Source organism: Anabrus simplex, chromosome 2 (genome assembly GCF_040414725.1).
Source record: "Anabrus simplex isolate iqAnaSimp1 chromosome 2, ASM4041472v1, whole genome shotgun sequence".
Lineage (NCBI taxonomy): Eukaryota > Metazoa > Arthropoda > Insecta > Orthoptera > Tettigoniidae > Anabrus > Anabrus simplex.
In genome coordinates this window covers 271,315,264-271,338,257 of record NC_090266.1, presented here as the reverse complement: position 1 = coordinate 271,338,257, position 22,994 = coordinate 271,315,264, and the positions used below count along the sequence as shown (strand labels likewise).

The following is a 22,994-nucleotide window of genomic DNA, read 5'->3' as shown; positions in this document are numbered from 1 at the left end:
ATCTTGCATTTCCGTCCTCACCAGCTCCTTAATAGCAGCCCTGGTCTCCCTGGTTTCCTTCCTTATTTCCCTCCTCATCTCAGCTGTTACCTCTCTGGCTCCTTCTTCGATCGATTTGAAAATAGCATCTTTCAGGTTAATCTTTTCTTGCTGTGAGCTTAGGTCCAGTGTCTTATTTTCTTTGGTTCTTTCTTTATCTCCAGGTCCCTCTTCACCCACTTGACTGTCTCTGGCTTGCCTTTCTTCCACACTCTTCCCAACTATCTGTTCGTCCTTCCTATTCTCTTCCATTTCCTGTAATTTCTTTGCTGTCCACACTCTAGTACATTGTCCATTGGATACTACTAGTTGTTGACCCTTAATATAGGCTCTTAACCCTTTTAATCTCTTTTAACTCTTTTAATCCAAATTTTTGTGCTACGTATATTATCTGTGCCTCTTAACACTACTTCCGCCATCAAGGTGGGAAACAACTTCAGTTTTATCGGCCTATCACCCTGTTTTTTTACCTATCCTTTCCACATCATCAATATCAACTTCACTAAAGTTAATTTTCATCATTTTCTGAATAACTTCCACAACTTTGTAGGTTGTCAGCACTTTGTCTTCCCCTTTGTCTTCCAGTACTCCATATATAAATAAGCATTTCTTCCTACGTTCTCGGTTGCTATCTTCAATTTCTGCTTTCAGCTTCACCAGGTCTTCCTCCATCTCCTTTATTTTTACCTTTAATGATATCATTTCTCTCTCACTGATTTCCACTTTGTTCGTTGTCTCGTCTGTTTTTCCCTGTATCCAACACCTCATATGTTCAAATTCCTTCATTTGTTCTTTCATCATGTTTTTAATCTGCTCAAACGGACATACTTCTTCCACCACTTCTTTCACGACTCTTCTTATGACCTCCACGTCTTCCCAATTCATGTTACCACTGGAAGTCGGGCCAGGGTTCACCTCCACACCTCCTATGGCTAACAGTACCATAATCACCGCTGCCACCAGTATCATCTCGCCCAACATTCTTGTTTCCACTTTACCTCCTGTTTCCTTTTTCCATCTCCCCTGCCATCTTCCAATAGCTGCACGATATTGGTCCACACCACTCATCTTCCTCTTCCCTCCTGTCTTACTTATCCACTCACCGGTCACACTCCACACCAGCTCTACCGGCAGCTCAACTCAGCACGACTGTCACCGAACGCTGACTAGGTTAGACTGCCTGTGAGTTTTCAATCGTTCTCTTGCTGTATTGTTCACAGTCGTTCTACATTCATAACGTTTGTGTTCCCCTTTACTCAGAGTAAATCCAAGTTCCTTATTCACACCATAATGGGGTTGATGTCTATAATTAATCATTTAACTACCATCGCAATTCACAACACAACAGGCCACTACAAGGGAAATGGAATGATTTTAACATGATCTCTCCAAACTCACTACTGAAGCCAAGACTAAAAAATATATAAAATAAAAAACATGTACTGTATACTTATTTAGTAATTAGTATGCATATCTGTTATTGTTTTATTGTTGGGCGTTGACAAAGCATTGAAATTTGAAACATCTGCACTGGCTAGAACTGTGTTGTTTAGTGGCTGTGCTCATGTGAGTTAAGAGTTGCCAGACACCACATCGACAATAAAGACAAGGGAGGATTTATTTTTATTGTTGCAATCATCTCATTTCACTGCACCATGAGAATGTAGTTGCTGACTAACTACTATCTCTGCTGACCGCACAATCAAAATGAAAGCTAGCTTTTCTGGTTTAAATATGAAGACCAGGATTAAAACACAGAACATGACAGTGACACCCATCCACACATGCACAGAAATGGCAACACTTAGATAACCTAAATATGTCAACATGGTAGTTTGCAAAATTTTTATGCAAGAGCATATACAAATCGGGAAGGAAATTTGTTTTGAAGCCTCCTTTTATTTTCTAGCATTCATAAGAACTATTGCAAAACCCAAGTTTTGTCATAATTTTTATGTTTGTTTCCATATTTTAGAGGTTTTTACATATAATTTATGAGTAGCATAGAAAATATCTTCTTAATGTGTAATTACACAATCCTGGCCATAATCCTTCATCATTATTACTGTCTACAACTACTCTAAACAGTTTCTCAAGTTCATGCCTTAATCTTCCCCAGCCATTCCACCCCCCCCAACCAACTTCCCCCTAAAACCATGTGAATGACTCCTACTGTCATGGAAAAAAGTATAGAAACCTGAGTTAATATGTTAATAAAATATTTTTCCTTTGTCCCACATAGAAACAAGCTACACCAAAATTTAGCTTATTTTATTCTACATTTATTTATGGAGTAGAAATTTTTATCTCACCCAGTTAAAATTTAAACGCAGGTTGAACAAAAAAAGTGCTGGTGGTGTTTCCATTTCCAACACAGCGCTCAATTTGAAAATTCATAACTTTAAAAGTATTGATATGATTGTTACCAAACTTTAATACAGTAAAGCCTCTTTAATTCGAAGTCGTTGGGACACAAAAATTGGACTTCGAATTTCGTGATTTTGAATTAACCGCCACTCATAATTCAGAAATGCCAACCTTTGCGGCATCACAAAATATTCTACGACCCGTTACTGCATAAAATTAACCTCAATTCACAGTTTAAACCTTTCAAATGTCATAGAAAAAAAAACAATTTCCAAAATGTATCCATCCAAAAAGGTGCACTTCTCTGTCTCTGTTGAGTCCTCAGCCCTAAGGCTGGTTGGATCCTCAACAGCTCTGCCATCAGCTGTCATAGATGGCCTAGGCATCACTGAAGAGGCGTACTAGGGAAATGAGGAGTGAGGTAGATTCCCGTTGCTTTCCTCACCGAGCCAGAGTTGCTATTACAGATCAGTCTGCCAAGCCCACTGAAATGCATGCATCGTCTGACCCTATGAGCAACATTTTCACACCATCACTTACAGTATTCAAATAATACACTCGGATAACTCACTGGCAAATATAACCTCATGCAATGAAAAAAATAAAGAAACCGATTCAAATACAAGGAGAAATCTATACTGGCTCCCCTGTATAAGTGGCTTATTCATTGGATTATGGTGCTGTATGCATTTTAGAAGCCTTGTACTTGTACAGAACATACACGATGCCCTTAAAATATCGTGGCTTACCGAACTTTCGTATGACGAGTAGAGAAAGTCTCGCTTCCATCCGGATTACAACACAGTACAGTGACTATCGTTGTACGATTTCCCGTCATGGTACTTTCTGTTCTCTCATCATTCAGAAATGCCAACCCATGCCGCGTCAAAAAAAGTCTAAGGCTTATTAATGTATGTAGTCCCCTTCATTCTCACTTTCAACCTTTCAAATAACATGGAAAACAATATTACCTCTGAAATGTATTCAACAGCAAGCATTTACATTATTCAAATAATGCACTTGCATAAAACACTGGTAAACATAACATCACGTAACGAAGGACAAAAAACACGATTCAAAGACGAGGATAAATTACGCTGGCTCCTCTGTGGAAAAGCTTTATCGCGTGGATTACTGTACTGTTTGCATTGTTAGATGCCTTGTACTTGCATGGAAAGTGCCAGACACCCTTATGACATTGTGGCTTAAGGAACTTCCATATCACGAGGGAGGGAAGGAAGTGTCTTGCTGCTGTGTGCATTTCAATTTTCAACACAGCACAGTAACCCCCAACCATGTACGATTTCCCAGCTGGCACTTCTCCCCTTTAAAACCATAAGTCCGTTTGGGCTCGTCATTGACATTATTGTTCGGGGCGTACGACATATGAGCCACGCTTTTTTGCCAACTGTCAGCATCGCTAGTGTTCACGGATTCTGCTTCTCCACGTGGCGTTATTTAAAACGCTGAATGCAAAAGAATTATGATTTCAATCAAACTTAGCAAATATGAAGCACACTGTAGACACACCAAAGTGAGTGAGAGTGTGGAAAAATACCCCTACACATTTCAGAAGACGCGTACTTTCATGACGCGGAGAAATTTCAAATTTAAATTACTCCCTAAAATACATTCCTTTTTCAATGTAAAGGCAGTTTTGATTAAAAAGTCTGAATTTCAGTAATGGGACTGACACTGTTCTTCGAATTACAAATTTTCCATATTTCGAATAAAGCAATTTAAATATCATGCAAAACCGTGCCTCATATTTCCAGGAATGAGAGTTTCTTCAAATTAGGCAGATTTTGAATTAACCAATTTCGAATGATCGAGGTTTTACTGTATGTCTTAAAGTAACTTATTGCTGATCAGTGCACCAAGTATTTATTTCATCCGATATTTGTGAAAAAGGTTGCTGTCAATTTTATAATACAACTTTTTCTCATTATCGGGTGATCATGTTGTTGTTGTTGTTGTTGTTGTTGTTGTTTGAGTCATCAGTCCATAGACTGGTTTGATGCAGCCCTCCATGCCACCCTATCCTGTGCTGACTTTTTCATTTCTACGTAGCAATTGCATCCTACATCTGCTCTAATCTGCTTGTCATATTCATACCTTGGTCTACCCCTACCGTTCTTACCACCTACACTTCCTACGAAAACCAACTGAACAAGTCCTGGGTGTCTTAAGATGTGTCCTATCATTCTATCTCTTCTTCTCATCAAATTTAGCCAAATCGATCTCCTCTCACCAATTCGATTCAGTATCTCTTCATTCGTGATTCGATCTACCCATCTCACCTTCAGCATTCTTCTGTAACACCACATTTCAAAAGCTTCTATTCTCTTTCTTTCTGAGCTAGTTAACGTCCATATTTCACTTCCATACAATGCCACGCTCCACACGAAAGTCTTCAAAAACATCTTCCTAATTCTTATATCAATGTTTGAAGTGAGCAAATTTCTTTTCTTAAGAAAGCTCTTCCTTCCTCCTTACTTCTGCCATCGTTAGTTATTTTACTACCCAAGTAACAACATTCATCTACTTCCTTTAAGACTTCATTTCCTAATCTAATATTAATATTTCCTGCATCACCTGCCTTCGTTAGACTACACACCATTACTTCTGTTTTGGACTTATTTATTTTCATCTTGTACTCCTTACCCAAGACTTTGTCCATACTGTTCAGCAGCTTCTCGAGATCTTCTGCAGTCTCAGATAAAATAACAATATCATCGGCAAATCTCAAGGTTTTGATTTCCTCTCCTTGGACTGTGATTCCCTTTCCAAATTCCTCTTTGATTTCCTTTAATGCCTGTTCTGTGTAAACACTGAAAAGGAGGGGGGACAAACTGCAACACTTCCTCACTCCTTTCTGGATTGCTGCTTCTTTTTCAAAGCCCTCGATTCTTACCATTGCAGACTGATTTTTATACAGATTGTAGATAATTCTTCGTTCTCGGTATCTGATCCCAATCACCTTCAGAATCATAAATAGCTTGGTCCAATCAACATTATCGAATGCCTTTTCTAGATCTACGAATGCCATGTACGTGGGTTAGTCCTTGATTCGATCCCCAAAGGCAGACGTAAAGTCAGGATTGCTTCACGTGTTCCTAAATTCCTTCTGAAGCCAAATTGATCTTCTCCCAACTCAGCTTCAACTTGTTTTTTCATTCTTCTGTAAATAACACGTGTTAAAATTTTGCAGGCATGAGATACTAAACTAAAGATGCGGTAGTTGTCACACCTGTCAGCACTGGCTTTCTTGGGAATAGGTATAACAACATTCTGCCAAAAATCGGATGGCACTTCTCCTGTCTTGTACATCTTACACATTAAATGGAATAACTTTGCCAGGCTGGTTTCTCCTCAGGCAGTCAGTAATTCAGAGGCAATGCCATCAATTCTAGGTGCCTTGTTCCTACTTAGGTCGCACACAGTTTTGTCAAACTCTGACCTCAAAATTGGGTCTCCCATTTCATGAGCATCAACAGCCTCTTCTTGTTCCAGAACCAAATTATCTACATCATTATTTGATACAACTGTTGTATATGTTCTTGCCATTTTTCTGCTTTGTCTTCTTTTCCTAGAAGTGGTTTTCCATCTGACCTTTTAATATTCATACACCTAGATTTCCTTTCTCCAAAGGTTTCCTTGATTTTCCTGTATGCATCAACTACCTTTCCCAGGACCATACAACATTTGACATCCTTGCAATTCTCCTTCAGCCATTCTTCCTTAGCTACCTTGCACTTTCTATCCACTTGATTCTTTAATCGTCTCTATTCTTTTCTGCCCTCTTCATTTCTAGCATTCTTGTATTTTTGTCGTTCATCAATCAGGTCTAGTATCTCCTGAGTTATCCACTGATTCTTAGTTGATCTTTTCTTCCTTCCTAACATTTCTTCAGCAGCCCTACTGACTACATTTTACATGACTATACACTCTTCCTCTATTGTGTTTCCTTCAGTCTTTTCATTTAGTCCTTGTGCAACATGTTCCTTGAAACAATCCCTCACACTCCTTTCTTTCAACTTGTCTAGATCCCATCTCCTTGCATTCCTTCGCTTCTTCAAATTCTTCAACTTCAGATGGCATTTCTCGACCAACAAGTTGTGGTCAGAGTCCACGTCTGCTCCTGGGAAAGTTTTGCAATCCAACACCTGTTTTCTAAATCTGTGCCTAATCATAATGAAGTCTATTTGATGCCTTTCAGTGTCTCCAGGTCTCGTCCACGTACAAAGCCGTCGTTTGTGGTGTTTGAACCAAGTACTGGCAAGGACTAAATTATGATCAGTGCAAAATTCAACCAGCCGACTTCCTCTTTCCTTCCTTTTTCCCAATCCGAATTCTCCTACTGTATTACCTTCTCTTTCTTGGCTTACCACTGCATTCCAGTCTCCCATCACAATTACATTCCCGTCACCTTTTACATATTGTATTAAATCTTTTATCTCTTCATATATTCTTTCAATATCCTCATCATCCACTGAACTAGTAGGCATATGGACCTGCAGTATTGTGGTGGGCATTTGTTTGGTGTCTATCTTGATGACAATAATTCTTTCACTATGCTGGTCGTAGTAGCCTACCCGCTGCCCTATTTTCTTATTCATTATTAAACCAACTCCTGCATTTCCCCTTTTTGATTTTGTGTTGAAAATTCGGTAGTCGCCTGACCAAAAATCCTGTTCTTCCCGCCAACGTACTTCACTTATACCAACTACATCCAACTTTAGTCTATCATCTCCCTTTTCAGATTCTCTAACCTACCACAACGATTCAAGCTTCTAACATTCCACACTCCGACTCGCAGAATGTCAGTATCCATCTTCCTGATGATCGCACCCTCCCGTGTAGTCCTCACCCAGAGATCCGAATAGGGGACTAGTTTACCTCCAGAATATTTTACCCGGGAGGAAGCCATCATCAGTACATCATTCATGCAGAGAGAACTGCATGTCCTCGGGTGTTAGTTACTGCTGTAGTTTCCTGTTGCTTTCAGCCGTGTAGCAGTATCAACACAGCTAAGCCATGTTGAGTATTATTACAAGGCCATATCAGTCAATCATGTAGACTGCCGCCCTTGCAACTTCTGAAAGGCTGTTACCTCCCTTTCGATGAACCATTCCTTAGTCTGGTCTCTCAACAGATACCCATCCGATATGGTTGCACCTGCGGCTTGGCTATCTGCTTCATTGGAACATGCAAGCCTCCCCACCGCGGCAAGATCACATGGTTCGCAGCGGATGCCATAGCCATAAAAATGCGGCTTGTTACGAAGCTCATGAGAATGTCAGGCTAAAATTAAAACTGCTTTTAGCCTGCATGCAATTGTTGATTTTATATTGATTTATATTTAATCGAGTGGTTTTGAGAGAAGAAAGCAGCATATCCGCCGAGCGGCGTTGCCCAGTTGACCTATTTGCCGTGCCAACTGAACTCTCACTACTCTGTATCAGCTTTGAGCCATGTAGGGCTGCTTCGCAATGAATGTGCTGTGTTGTGGGGTGAGAAAGTTGAGTAAGGGAATAACATGCTAGATGACGAAGTGGTATTTTCCCCCATCACCCAGAACTTTAAGTATAGAACATTTCAGAAGTTCAACGCATCACACAATTACTGTTGATATCTTGAAGAGAGGATGCACTATAAATAAGCCCTATCACCTAGCCCCGAGTGAAGATAAATTTCAATGAGCAGGCTAATAAACGAATCCGGGACCCTTGTATCCAAAAACCAACATGCTCACCGTTCAGCTACGGAGTCTGACAAAGAGTAACTGTAGGAGCTTAAAATTTTCCTGCCTGGGAGAAGCCGAAGATGAAGGATAAACATACAACCTTTACATTCCTTTCACAACCGAGCAGTGAAGTTTCTCACAGTTTCATTTTGCCTGCAATTCTCGTTGTTCACATAGAAATGAGACATTTTGAGGAAACAATGACTTCTTCTCTACTTCTAAGGAAAGTAAGTTCCCAAATAATTCTGCGAAGTGCACTCATGCATTAATCACTAACGAAACGAAGTGGTCCTTCTCATAAGGCGGAACTTACAGCGAAATATGAGATATACTACGTAATTCTATTGTTGATATATCAAGCGCAAGTCCAATAAAGGTTTTAAATAACTGACGAAACAACAAACATCCACTTATTGTACAGCAGGGAATGTCCAATTGATGTTCAACCCAGCAACGTCGCTAGAGTTACCAGGGCCAAGTGCATTGTTCTCACCACCCAGTAAGCTGCTTTCTTCTCACACAACCACTCAATCAAATATAAATCAATATAAAATCAACAATTGCATGCAGGCAAAAAGCAGTTTTAAATTTAGCCTGACATTCTCATGAGTTTCACAACAAGCCGAACTTTTTACGGCTGTGATCACCCATTAATGAGAAAATGTTGTTTCACATAAATGACAACAACCTTTTTCACAAATATTAGATTAAATTAAAGTTATGAATTTTCACAGTGAGCGCTCCGTTGGAAAAAAAAAATACCGGCACTTTCTTTGTTCAACCTGCATTAAAATTTTAACTGGGTATGATAAAAATTTCTACTCCACATAATTAAACATAGAATAAAATAAGCTACATTTTGGTGTATCTTGTTTCTATATGCGACAAAGGATAAACTTTTTATTAAGAAATTAACTCGGGTGTCTATACTTTTTTTCACGACAGCAGATGTGTCCTATATCACCATATCTCTTCCTCTGGTCACATTTTATCAAATGATTTTTACAGTAAAACCCTGAAAATATCTTCAATGCAATCTTACCGGAACTTTGCCAACAGACTGTCGTATCTTCCACCAGCAGCAATGACATCCAAACCACCTTTCCTCCGCTTCTTCTTCAATTCACAAACAAATTGGCACATCATTCCTGAATACTGTTGTACATTATACACCAGACCAGGAGCAATCACAATAGGGCACTGAACATAAAACAAACACAAAAATGTCCTTTGATGTTTCTTTTTAAATCTGGATTATAAGATGCCATTATACATCAGAAAAGAGACTGAACAGATTTCTGATTAAACAAATGAATGCTAATACTGTGCTGTTTTGTTGCCACAGCCATTGGATCCCCAACCAGTAGGCTTTTAGTTATAGCTGAACACATGCTTTCATCCTTTAACATCTTTAAATAGCCATTAATGGCATATGCCTAGGCTTCCAGTAGCAGGTTGATGCCAAGTTGGCCCTTGACTGCTCACTTCTGGAGAAAGGTATCCATTTATACACACATTTAAAAAATTAGGCTTCCAGAATAACTTTAGTTATGCAATATACTAAAAGAAATGAAGAGAACTAAAACACACGCACACAGCTTTGGATACTGGGATACACTGAGGTCGTGGAGGAGGAAAGATATTTGACGGCACCAGTTTCAAAGTATCCATCCTCCAACACTTACGAAGATGGGCCTGGAAGGTTGGAAGGTGTGTAAGACTGTGTTTTGAAGTCCTTCTGCTAGCTTCGATGCTGCCTAGGGATTCAATGGCTGTGGCGACCATTATATATGCTATTGTGCTCCCTGTACTTAAGATATATGTGTAATTTATGTAGGTGGATAGCATAAAAATCTCTTGAAATGGAAGAAGATACCATCCCAGTAGTATTCTGCAGAAATTATTATGAAAAAAAAAAACACAAATAAAACTCATCCAAAATGAGTACCAAAAGTGGCTGTGGTCCAGGATCACAATGCTAAACTTAGGCTTCCAAGTCCGCTATTGGGATGAGAATCAGTATGCTTGGTTGTCCCCACTAGTATTAATCCTCATTCGGTTCATTGGGTTCATATAAATAAAAATAAAATGGTAACTCTTTTTCTGGTGTGCACCCTCAAGTCAATTTATCATTAACCAGTTACTGTATATGAGTCCAGTCTTGGCAAATGCTCAGTTTCATTTTGTGACCAATTCCTGCTCTCTATATAGTAATAAAAATCTTTGGATGAACATTTTGATTCAAGTGGATCACGTTACAGTCCAACAGATGCTACATGATCAGAAAGTGTTTTGGTAAGCTCATTTAAATGTTATGTTGTAATATTTTGAGTGATAGTGGCATAGGATTACGACATTTTCATTAAAGACGTAAAACTGAAATTTATCTTTTTTTCTTAAAAAAACAAAACAAACCCCATGGCACTACAGCCCTTGAAGAGCCTTGGAATACCAAGCGACTGCTGCTCAGCCCGAAGGCCTGCAGATTACAAGGTTTTGTGCCGGGCTGAGTGGCTCAGGCGGTTAAGGCGCTGGCCTTCTGACCCCAACTTGGCAGGTTCGATCCTGGCTCAATCCGGTGGTATTTGAAGGTGCTCAAATACGTCAGCCTCGTGTCGGTAGATTTACTGGCACATAAAAGAGCTCCTGCGGGACTAAATTCCGGCACCTCGGCGTCTCCAAAAACCGTAAAAGAGTAGTTAGTGTGATGTAAAGCAAATAACATTATTATTATTATTATTATTATTATTATTATTATTATTATTATTATTATTATTATTATTATTATTACAAGGTTTTGTGTGGTCAGCACGACGAATCCTCTCGGCCGTTATTTTTGGCTTTCTATACCGGAGCCGCTATCTCACCGTCAGATAGCTCCTCAATTCTAATCATGTAGCCTGAGTGGACCTCGAACCAGCCCTCAGGTCCAGGTAAAAATCCCTGACCTGGCCAGAATCGAACCCGGGGCTTCTGGGTAAGAGGCACGCACGCTACCCCCTACACCACGGGGCCGGAATCTTTTTTCTTCGAATTGTATTATTTCTCTGTAGCTGACCTCAGTTTCACTTACAATACTATTAATTTACTCCATAATACACAATGTGTTTTATAGGGCTAGAATGCATAGGATTTTTGCTTAATTATTTCAAATAATGTGGCTTTGGTCTATCACCAAATGAAGTACCTATGAGTAGGAAAAGAGCAAGAAATGTTACAGAATGGACGAGAATGAAATGCTAATGATGCAGAAATTGTGGAAGAGAGTACTAATCTGATAAGATCAGACAAATAGTTGCTGTAATGATGTTGATGCTGGCTGTAAATATTTAAAGATTTAGCTGATTTTTATAGTTAGAATTCATATCTAATGAGCAGCAAGAAATGCTTCCAGTAAGAAGGCAAATTTTGTTCATAAAATGAACAGTTGTGAAGGATTTGTGATAATTATCAAAGCTACTCTTTGGCTGTATGCAAAGAAGCATTCTTAAGTGACCACAGATTACAGAATAACCCAAGACATGTGAAAAAACATACAAATGCGAATGCAAGGAAGCCAATGTGTGTCACCAAAGAACAGAAAAGTATATATTCTGAGATTTCCTTTAGCATAAAACTATTCAATGCTACATGGTTTCTTCAGTACCACAATAAAGAAAATACTTTTGTTTCAGCAGAACAAGGAAATCCTGTTAGAAAAGTGCCAAAACAAGATATCCAGAGAAGGCACTTGATTAATTAATGTTACGGTGCGGTATTTGTTTTTATGTCCCATTAACTACTTTTAAGGTTTTCGGAAGGGGTCAGGAAGAGGGCACTTGATTAATGCCATACTGAAGTACAGTAGTCTCTACAGCTACACACAAAATCCACATAAGCAATATTTTGATGACAAGAATATTACATATTTAATTTATACTAACGGGCAAGTGGTCGCGCGGTTTGGGTCATGTAGCTATCAGCTTACATTCTGCGGATAGCAGGTTCGAATCCCACTCTCGGCAGCCCTGAAGATGGTTTTCCATAGTTTCCCATTTTCACACCAGTCAAACGCTGGAGTTGTACCCTAATTAAGGCCACAGTTACTTCCTTCCCACTCCTAGCATTTTCCTATCCCATTGTCACCGTAAGAATTATCTGTGACGGTGCGATGTAAAGCAAATTTTAAAAGAAAATTAATGGTAACTCTTAGGTTCTTCAGTCTGTCAAAACTAATTTATGAATAAATAAATTTAGAAAATACCTGATAAAGAAAACATATGATAACAGAATTAATAAAGTTGTTTCTTTTTCAGGTATAGGTTTCTTTTTCAGTTGAAATGGACTAATTGTGTTTGAGATGGAAAGCAACTCCCTATGATGTGGTTGCATCCAAATCTGGAAAGGAGAACAAAGTTTTGAAGCTTGTTAATGAAAGTGATTTAGTTGTCATGTTTAATGAGACCTCAAGCTTACTCGATACCTGACACCAATCACGGCTTACTCACACCGGGCCTCCTACTGTGCTCAAAGCTGCTTTCCTCCTAGTGTTGTATCTGTATCTGCTCACATGGTCTGCCTACACAGTGGAGGGAGAACGAACAACAGCTGTTGAAGGAGGTGTAGGAGAAATGTTCCTTCTACGTGAGGGAAAATTTTTTCATTCCGTAGCCTATTTTGTAATTGACGTTGAGCAGGTTTAATAAGGGAAGTATTGAATCAAAGAAAGGAATCCTAATTTCTATGTTTTCGTTCAGATTATGTTTATTATTACAGAACTTGTCCAGAAAAATGTTATTTGTATAGTGTACCGGGTGGTACACCCCCACGCCGCTAATTCAAACTTTGCGCCAGTTGAAACTCCTCTACTGGAGGAAGTCTGAACTTTATCTACTGCGTTAATTTTCAAGTTTCTCAGAAGATGTCACTACTTGCAAATTTTGAAGTTTCTGAACTGGGTCGTTTTCGATGTATTTTTGTTTTGCCTGTAGTAAGAAGTGTGGACATTCTCTTCCAGATGGCACTACTGAAGAACTACAATTGTGCACCCTAGTGCGAAGTGAAAGAACTATGTTTTTGGAGAAATTTTGAATTCATAAGTTTGTTCCTTGTTAAATTTCTTTCAGTATTGTTTAAGTTGGCAATATTAACCCTTTCTTTCTTTCAGTTTTGAAACCGTCCAATCATAATTTTCTGTAATTAATTTTCCACCAATAAGGTGTTTCTTCTTCATCTTGTGTAGGGGTTTTCGTCGTTAACCAATAAAATTCTTGTGGGAGGGTGTTCTCGTTCTTGAAATGCCTCGAACTTTCCGCGAGAGTATATAAACTGCTGATTTTCGAGTCTCCGCGCCACTTCAGTAACATCTTTCAGTGTGTAAAGTACGTAGCAGGGGGCGGGAAGCGCCTCTTTCGTCGGGCAGCAGTTCAACCACCAGGTAATGGCCATTTAATAACTTCTTTTCTTGCTAGCTCAGCAGTTTAACTCTCGGGGCAGGTCCGAAGCGTTTTACCATGTAACTTTTCCCTAAAATGTAAAGACACTTGGTATCAATTCTATCTTGTTAAACTACATATTGGGATAGAGAGTGCTTAACCCTCTCGAGCTCCCACTCATATTGCATTGAGGTGAACTTATTTTCTCAACCGTTTCTTCCTTAACGTAATGTAAATTGTCTCCTTCTATAAGTCACCTCTTTAGTATGGGATTAGCCCTTGCATTTGAGGCCTAGTGCCAAGTAGGTTTTAAATAAAGTATATTAGGAGTGCAAGAACACCTCCGCTCAAGTTGGTATTTTAGAGGCCATGTAATATTTCTGTTTCTTCTCTGAATAGGCCTCAGTAGGTTGGGTATTTTTACCCCTGTGTATGTGTCCTTGGGGGACAGCTTGAAGGTGGAATTTGGTGTGGCCTTTGATAGGCTTGAACTTAAGAGCGGGTCGCTCTTTCTTAAAATTTGTTTATGCGTGCCTCGAGGAGGCTTTACTGTGTAATTGGGAGCAAGATCTCCTGGGCATGATTGGGGTCTTCTGCCCCTTTGTTGAATCTTGTATAGCGTAAGGTTGGGCTTATTGCTCAAGAATTATGTGTCTGGCTCTCTGAGCCCAAATCCTGTAAATCTGTAATTGTACATTCTTGATTGGTTGCTTCGCTACTCTGTACCTGCCATTCTTGTTATTTCTTCATCTTGGAAAGAAAATATAACCTTGCTAAATTTTATCTTAACTTTAATTTCGTATTTTGAGACCTGTTCACCCCCGCACCTTCTTTCACCTCTGCAAATCCACGAAGCTCCGTAACAAGTGGTAGCAGAGCGTGGTTGAATGGGTCTCAATTTAGCCCCTTTTGACGGCTAAACATTGCCTTGTCTTCGAACTCTAACAATTTTCTCAGTTGCTGGAATTTTTTGATTTTTCCTTTTTCAAAATTGTTCTGTCATCATGTCCGGCCCTCGCGATGTTCTCCATCTTAACTATTTGCGCAAGGAGGAGTTGATCTATGAATTAACTATTAGAAACGTGCAATCTGGAGGCACGGTTGCGGTAGACACAAATAAGCTTAGAGAGTCCCTTGATTTGCCCATTTCCATTCCCACTTTGGGAGAGAAAGAAATTGACGACTCTCTCTCCACGATCACGGACAATACTACTGAGCTGGCATCTGTAATTACCTTTTTTGAAGAAAATGATCCTTCTCCCAATCAAATTAAACGTGTGCAAGCCAGGTTATTTCATTTTTCTAATAGAGTTAACGATCTTTTGTCTCTGAAGTTGAATGACGTTCAGAGGAAGGAAGCTAGTGTGGTTCTTGAAAATCTTTCTGAATTGTCCAGTAAGGTTACCCAATTGTTAACTGGGGAAGTTCCTCCCAAAACTGATCAACCCACTAAGGTGAACGTAGGTAGCGAGGAAGAGTCTCCCAAAGGAGAAGTCAATAGGAAGACCGTTGGAGCAAAACAAATCTCTGCCCCATTGGACAACGAGTCTGAATCCCGTACCTCGTAGAATAACGCACGTTCTGAATCAACTTCTTTGCCACTTAAACCTTTACCTACTATGTCACCTGGGTTCAGCAGCTTGCCTCATCCATTAGCAATGTTGCTCAGAGGTATCTCCAAGTTTTCTGTTAATACCACCAGTGAAGTAATTCCATTCTTAAGGTTTTTAGTTGAGTTTCAGGACCATGCTCTTGTTTTTTCTCTTTCTCCGTGTCAAATTTTGCAGATAATTTATCCCTATGCAATTGGTGTTCTCTCAGACAAAATAGTAAGAGCCATTGCCGAACAATCATCTATTGAAGACTTCCACGCCCACTTGCTAGCTAACTTCATTCCGGCTAGGGCAAGGTCCTCACTTATTCAGAAGTACTATTATCGTGTACAGCGGTTGGATGAAAACTTGGCAGATTTCATCCAAGATATTAAGTTCTATACTAGGGTGTTTGCTCTTCACTTCCCTGAAGATCAGATTGTACAGGCTATTGTGGAAGGTATTTCACCATCTTATAGGTCATATTTGTGTTTCGCAGCGTGCCCGCAAACCTTCTCTGAACTTGAAGCATTGGCCGTCTCAGCGGAAGGAGTTAGATACGCCGATTCCTTGCGTGTCGCGAAAGAACCCCCTCCTTCTTTTAGTAATCCACGGCCTCCACCTCGCTGACCAATCACACCCCGTAAATGTTATGCTTGTGGGTCCCCTGACCATCTTCGGAACAAGTGTCCATTAATTAAATCTAGTGGAACAAGGAATGGAACAGGGTCATCACAAGGCTGTTTTAAATGTGGGGCTTTCTCACATATCGCCAAGAATTGCCCAAATTCGAATAGCACCCCCTCCTGCTCAACTTCTGGTGCAACTTCCACCAATGCCAATAATAAAAAGTAACTAGTGGCTTCGGCTGAGTCGACTAACCCAGCTTCCCGAGGCTCAGCCCCTGGTAAACAGGTCGAAAATTCAGGGAAAACTCAGTCTTCAGATTTATCTTTTGAATGCCCCAAAGAGTGTCTTAGGATTGCGGCGGATTCCCCCGCACCTGTGCCCTTCCTCAAAATTGAGTTAAATAATGAATCTGTAACAGCTCTTTTAGATTCAGGCAGTGTTTGTTCAATTATTTCGGCTCAATGGTATTCGAAATTGAAATCTATTTGTAAACTTCCTGACTATTGCTCATCTCCTGTTCAATATGTTTCGGCTAATTCTTCTCCATTAGAAATTTTAGGTTCCTTAAAAGCCAAAATTCGTATTTTTAAATTTACTTGGAAAGTTAAATTGTTTGTGGCCAAGCACTTGTCTGGCCCCATTATATTGGGAGCTGACTTCATTTCGCACACTGGTCTTGTGCTCGATCTTCAGAGTAGGTCGTGCACTTTCAAATTTGCGTCTAATTGTAAAATCCCCTTATTGAAATGTAATTCTGCATCATGTTCATCTATTTTGCCTACCCAGGATGAGATGTTGTTAGACCTTAGACATCTACCTGAGGAACAGGCTGATAGTATTCGTAAGTTGTGTCAGTCATTTCCAGAGGTGTTCTCCGATACTCTTGGTGTTACTGACCTTATTGAATACAAAATTGAGGCCACGGATTCGGTTCCTGTCCGTTTTCCACCCTATAGGCTATCTCCACCTAAAATGAAGGCTCTGAAAGAAATCATTGATCAAATGTTGAAGGATGGTATTATTAGGCCCTCTAAGTCGGCGTATTCTTCACCTATTTTTCTAGTCCCGAAACCCCAAGGGGGCTTCAGGCCTGTCATTGATTATAGGGCTCTCAATCGGAAGGTGGTGTTACAATCTGTGCCCCTTCCTGACCTTCATTCTTGTTTTTCATGGTTTCGTAAGGCCAAGTTCTTCACCATCTTGGATTTGAATCAGGCTTATAATCAAATTCCCCTAGCTGAAGAGTCTAAACAACTTACAGCGTTTGCCACGGACTGGAATTTGTATGAATACAACCGCGTGCCTTTCGGGCTCCCCACGGGAGCAGCTGTACTCACTAGACTGCTAGATAGGGTCTTCTCCAACATCAAATTCGAGTACTTGTATCACTATCTTGATGATGTCGTCATATTTTCGGAGACTTTTGAAGAACATCTAGATCATCTGCGAGAAGTTCTCAATCGCCTTCGTAAGGCCGGGTTAACTGTGAAGTTGTCCAAGGTTGCCTTTGCTAAGCCCTCTATGTCTTTCCTAGGGCATATTGTGTCACCTGATCATTCTAGAACACAGGCCATCCGTGATTTTAAACCTCCCAAGGACATCAAAGGTATCGCCAGGTTCCTTGGCATAGTGAATTTCTTCAGGAAGTTTATTCCTAACTTCGCTAATAGAGCGGCGCCCTTGAACCTTCTTCGTAGGAAAGGCATCAAATTTGAGTGGGGACCTTCTCAACAAGCCGCTTTTCAAGATCTTAAATTAGCTCTCTGTAATGCCCCTGTCCTTTCTATGCCCGATTCCTCGAAGAAATTCATCGTCCAAACCGGCGCGTCGTCGTCGGCGGTAGCTGCAGTCCTTCTTCAAGAGACTGAACTAGGGAGGCGACCCATCGCCTATGCATCTAGGACTCTATCGGCTCAAGAAGCCAAGTATTCCATCTATGAGCTCGAGGGTTTGGCAGTCTTATTTGCCTTAGAAAAGTTCCGTCTCTATCTGGAACATGTCAAATTCGACCTGGAGACGGATAATCAAGCCTTAAGCTGGGTCTTAGGTAGGCCGCGTCGTACTGGTCGTATAGCCCGTTAGGCCATCCGAATTTCTGCCTTCCAATTCGATGTCAGGCATATCAGAGGTACCGAAAATGTTGTCGCAGACGGACTCAGCCGTATGTTTTCCAATGACGTCGAGACCCATGAACCGGTCGATAGTTCATCACCTCCCGAGTCCATACTATCTAAGGTTAATGCCATCTTAACAGATGCTCCCATGCTCTTTAGGGACATTGAGAAATATCAACGTGAAGATCCGACGCTGGCTCCGATAATGGAAACCCTTTCTTCTGGGGAACATGTTGTCCCTTATGTACTGAGGAATGGTGTTTTATGTTGCCCTTCGAGGCATGATAAGATGATTAAGGTTGTAGTTCCAGCTGTTCTTGTACCTATGATCTTTAAGTACTATCATGAGACCCCATTAGGGGGGCATCTAGGCATCTTTAAAACTCGTGAAAAGATTCGTGAAAGGTTCATCTGGAAGGGCATGGACGGTGAAATTCGTGAACTAGGAAAGGCTTGTAAATCCTGCTTGCTTAGTAAACCAACCATGTTCACCAAGGTAGGCCTGTTGTCTTCTCATCAAGCGTCGCGCCCTATGGAACGCCTGTATATTGATTATGTAGGAGCCTTCCCCCAGTCAAAGGGAAATGCCAACAAGTTCATCTTTGTATGTGTGGATGGTTTTACCAGATTTTCCTGGTTATTTCCGACTAAGCTGGCTACCGCTCAGTCCACCATTACTTGTCTAAATTCAATCTTTGCTTCTTTTGGTCCGTGTCAATATATTGTGTCTGATAATGCTAAGGCTTTTACATCTAATCTATTTCGTAAATTCTGCTTTGACCTGTCCATCTCTCATGTGACAACTTCTGCTTATTACCCTCAACCATCTCTGGCTGAACGGGTTAATCGTAATCTCAGGTCCGCGCTTATTGCCAATCATCATGAAGATCATTCTAGGTGGGACACGTCCCTGCATTTGTTAGCTTTTGCTTTGAACTCGGCTGTTCATGAATCACATAAATTTACGCCAGCTTCGCTGATGTTCCAGTTTGTTCCCAACACGCCGCTCTCTAACCTCTGGTCTCTGAGTAACATTCTACCTGAGACAATAGATCCAGATAACATTAAAGATCTTTGGAAGAAGGCTAAAGCCAATCTCAAGGTGTCTCATGAAAAGGTTAGGGAAAGATATGATCGTGGACGGAGACCCACCCATTTGAAGGTAGGTGACCAGGTGATGGTCAAGAATTTTGTTCCCGCGGGCAAGCTTGCCCCCAGATTTCATGGGCCGTGTATCATTCTCGATTTCCTTACTCCCGTTACCTTATTGTTAAGTAATCCAGCCACCGAGAGGATATTTAGGGTTCACCTGTCGCAGGTGAAACCTGTATAATTTCTGTGCTAACTTGCTTCATATAATCTTGAAAGAAATAGGAAGGTTATATTTTTTTTAGGGGTTTCACTTTTAAGGCCTTCTGCCCTTTCTATAATGTTCTTTATATTTAAGCATTTATTGTAAACCTTCCCCGACCAGTTAATCTGACATCCTGTCCTTGCCATGGCCATTACCATGCTCCCGTCTCCTGCTAACATAACACACAGTGGCTTTGAAATGAAATAAATATCTCCACGCCGCTGGCCCCTCAACCTTGCCACAAAGACTGTACCCTAAAACATTATGGTCCAACAAATTCTACCGCCGAGCTTTAATGTTTCAGTGCCCCCGCAGCAGCGCGGCGCCGTACCATCCTGAGGCAGGGTATGGGCCCGCCCTTCTCCAGTGAGGCCAACCAGTGTACGGCGAGCCGGAGTCCTCCTCCCGGCCAAGGCTGATGTGCGGCGCACAACCTGTAACTGGCCCGCGACCTGCATGTTCGCCGCGGGCACGGCGTGCTTCAACTCCACTACTCCTCTCATAGTGCGGGCGAGCGGTATCTCAGGGTACTTGAGGGGTCCGAGCGGCCTCCTCTGGACACAAGCAGCAGCGGCCGGTCTGGCCGTCTAACTTAATCAACCTTGGATATATGTAATCAGCTACATGGACATTTAATATCAACAATTACTACAGTTTTGAATCCAACTGCAATATCTGGTGGACTTAGAAAATTTTTCCTTAACTTTAAAAACTAAAAGTTCCCTTCTGAATTCAACCTCTACAAGCATAAAGACTTTACATCTAAAGTTACTATAAAGAATTCTGAAACTGAATCAAACCAAATTTAGAAAATTTTTATAAATGATTCTGCAATTAACTTCTATATCAACATCATAACTTGGACCTTATTTTGAAACAAAAGTTTATGTTCTTCTGTGTTACCCCTTGGAGGAACTTTTGGGGGGGGGTCTGTACCGGGTGGTACACCCCCACGCCGCTAATTCAAACTTTGCGCCAGTTGAAACTCCTCTACTGGAGTAAATCTGAACTTTATCTACTGTGTTAATTTTCAAGTTTCTCAGTAGATGTCACTACTTGCAAATTTTGAAGTTTCTGAACTGGGTTGTTTTCGATGTATTTTTGTTTTGCCTGTAGTAAGAAGTGTGGACATTCTCTTCCAGATGGCACTACTGAAGAACTACAATTGTGCACCCTAGTGCGAAGAGAAAAACTATGTTTTTGGAGAAATTTTGAATTCATAAGTTTGTTCCTTGTTAAATTTCTTTCAGTATTGTTTAAGTTGGCAATATTAACCCTTTCTTTCTTTCAGTTTTGAAACCATCCAATCATAATTTTCTGTAATTAATTTTCCACCAATAAGGTGTTTCTTCTTCATCTTGTGTAGGGGTTTTCGTCGTTAACCAATAAAATTCTTGTGGGAGGGTGTTCTCATTCTTGAAACGCCTCGAACTTTCCGCGAGAGTATATAAACTGCTGATTTTCGGGTCTCCGCGCCACTTCAGTAACATCTTTCAGTGTGTAAAGTACGTAGCAGGGGGCGGGAAGCGCCTCTTTCGTCGGGCAGCAGTTCAACCACCAGGTAATGGCCGTTTAATAACTTCTTTTCTTGCTAGCTCAGCAGTTTAACTCTCGGGGCAGGTCCAAAGCGTTTTACCATGTAACTTTTCCCTAAAATGTAAAGACACTTGGTATCAATTCTATCTTGTTAAACTACATATTGGGATAGAGAGTGGTTAACCCTCTCGAGCTCCCACTCATATTGCATTGAGGTGAACTTATTTTCTCAACCGTTTCTTCCTTAACGTAATGTAAATTGTCTCCTTCTATAAGTCACCTCTTTAGTATGGGATTAGCCCTTGCATTTGAGGCCTAGTGCCAAGTAGGTTTTAAATAAAGTATATTAGGAGTGCAAGAACACCTCCGCTCAAGTTGGTATTTTAGAGGCCATGTAATATTTCTGTTTCTTCTCTGAATAGGCCTCAGTAGGTTGGGTATTTTTACCCCTGTGTATGTGTCCTTGGGGGACAGCTTGAAGGTGGAATTTGGTGTGGCCTTTGATAGGCTTGAACTTAAGAGCGGGTCGCTCTTTCTTAAAATTTGTTTATGCGTGCCTCGAGGAGGCTTTACTGTGTAATTGGGAGCAAGATCTCCTGGGCATGATTGGGGTCTTCTGCCCCTTTGTTGAATCTTGTATAGCGTAAGGTTGGGCTTATTGCTCAAGAATTATGTGTCTGGCTCTCTGAGCCCAAATCCTGTAAATCTGTAATTGTACATTCTTGATTGGTTGCTTCGCTACTCTGTACCTGCCATTCTTGTTATTTCTTCATCTTGGAAAGAAAATATAACCTTGCTAAATTTTATCTTAACTTTAATTTCGTATTTTGAGACCTGTTCACCCCCGCACCTTCTTTCACCTCTGCAAATCCACGAAGCTCCGTAACATATAGTACCAATGGGCCTATGCTATTTAGCTATATTTTTAATGTTTTTAATGTAAGAATAGGACTTGCTATTGCATATTTTTAAATTTTTGAATGTTCCTTGCTATAAAAAACTCAATTTCAACAGTTGTTCCTCACTCTCTTTGCATGCTGTTACGTTCAACCTGAGGTCCGTACTGGTTCGAGATTAACACTATTTACGGCCCATTTCCATCTGGCACATAAAATAATATTCAAGATCTTAACCATAGTTTCGGCCTCAGCCACTCAGTTATTTACATTGGAAAATACTAGAAGCAAGGTTCAAATACTCAAACAAGAAAAAGCACATCAGAATCTGCTACTCCTTACATAGTCAAACAGACTGTTATGTCAATAAATTTTAAGGAAGAAGAACCTGTATTTATTATCTAAAACAGTACAAGTCGCATATTATGAGGAACTAAAAAACTGTGTTTAAAAAATGACAGAGGTTTTTATAGAATCATTCATCAATTTTATAGAAAATTTCCTGTGTATCAACTATGTCAAACCATAGTCTTTTTAAGCACCTAAAAACAATTCTAGACGCACCAAATAATACTATATTTTTTTTAAAAAGACATGTTACTTGTATAACATAAAAAAAGGTTAATACTAACTAGCCAATTTTTAATATTTTCTATGTAAAATGGGACTTGTTGTTTTTAAAACTGTGGTTTAAATGGCAAAAATAGATTCTTTTATCAATTTCACATGATTCTATTGTACATAAGCTACACCAAATCATAGACTTTTCCAATTATATATAAAAAATAAATTTAGATGCACTAAACAATATTGTATTTTTCAAAAAAGACATGTTATTTGTATAGTACCAATGGGCCTATGCTATTTAGCTATATTTTTAATGTTTTTAATGTAAGAATAGGACTTGCTATTGCATATTTTTAAATTTTTGAATGTTCCTTGCTATAAAAAACTCAATGGCTGATGATGGCATAGTGGATTGCCGAAACCGGTCCCAAAGATGTATTTTATGATAAGTTAAATAAATATGTGATGATCTAAATAGACCATTACGATAACGTATTGAATAGGTGGAACCTTTAGCTTTACTAAGCATTGTATAATTTTTTTCAGACAGTGTATCACAAAATATTACATATTTTCCCAAGCAAAAGCACTTAAATTATTGTGCTGAACATCAACAGATGCACATTACACTTTCCAAGTGTAGCGAAATCTTCAACAATTATTTCAATAGAGGTTTTAAACTTCCCCTCTTCTGCCACAAATGTGATGAATTTCATACCAAAACTGAAGTTGATAAGAC

The 22,994-nt window shown here is 40.0% G+C and overlaps 1 protein-coding gene across 1 annotated transcript in view; it reads right to left on the bottom strand.

The window, feature by feature from the left end:
• The window catches only part of Gcn2 (eukaryotic translation initiation factor 2 alpha kinase Gcn2), a 731,408-nt gene that overhangs the window by 149,767 nt on the left and 558,647 nt on the right, over positions 1-22,994 (bottom strand). The window contains exon 22 of the mRNA XM_067140578.2: positions 9,195-9,352. Within this exon, the coding sequence (XP_066996679.1) occupies positions 9,195-9,352 (158 nt within the window). The remainder of the gene's footprint in view (positions 1-9,194; positions 9,353-22,994) is intronic.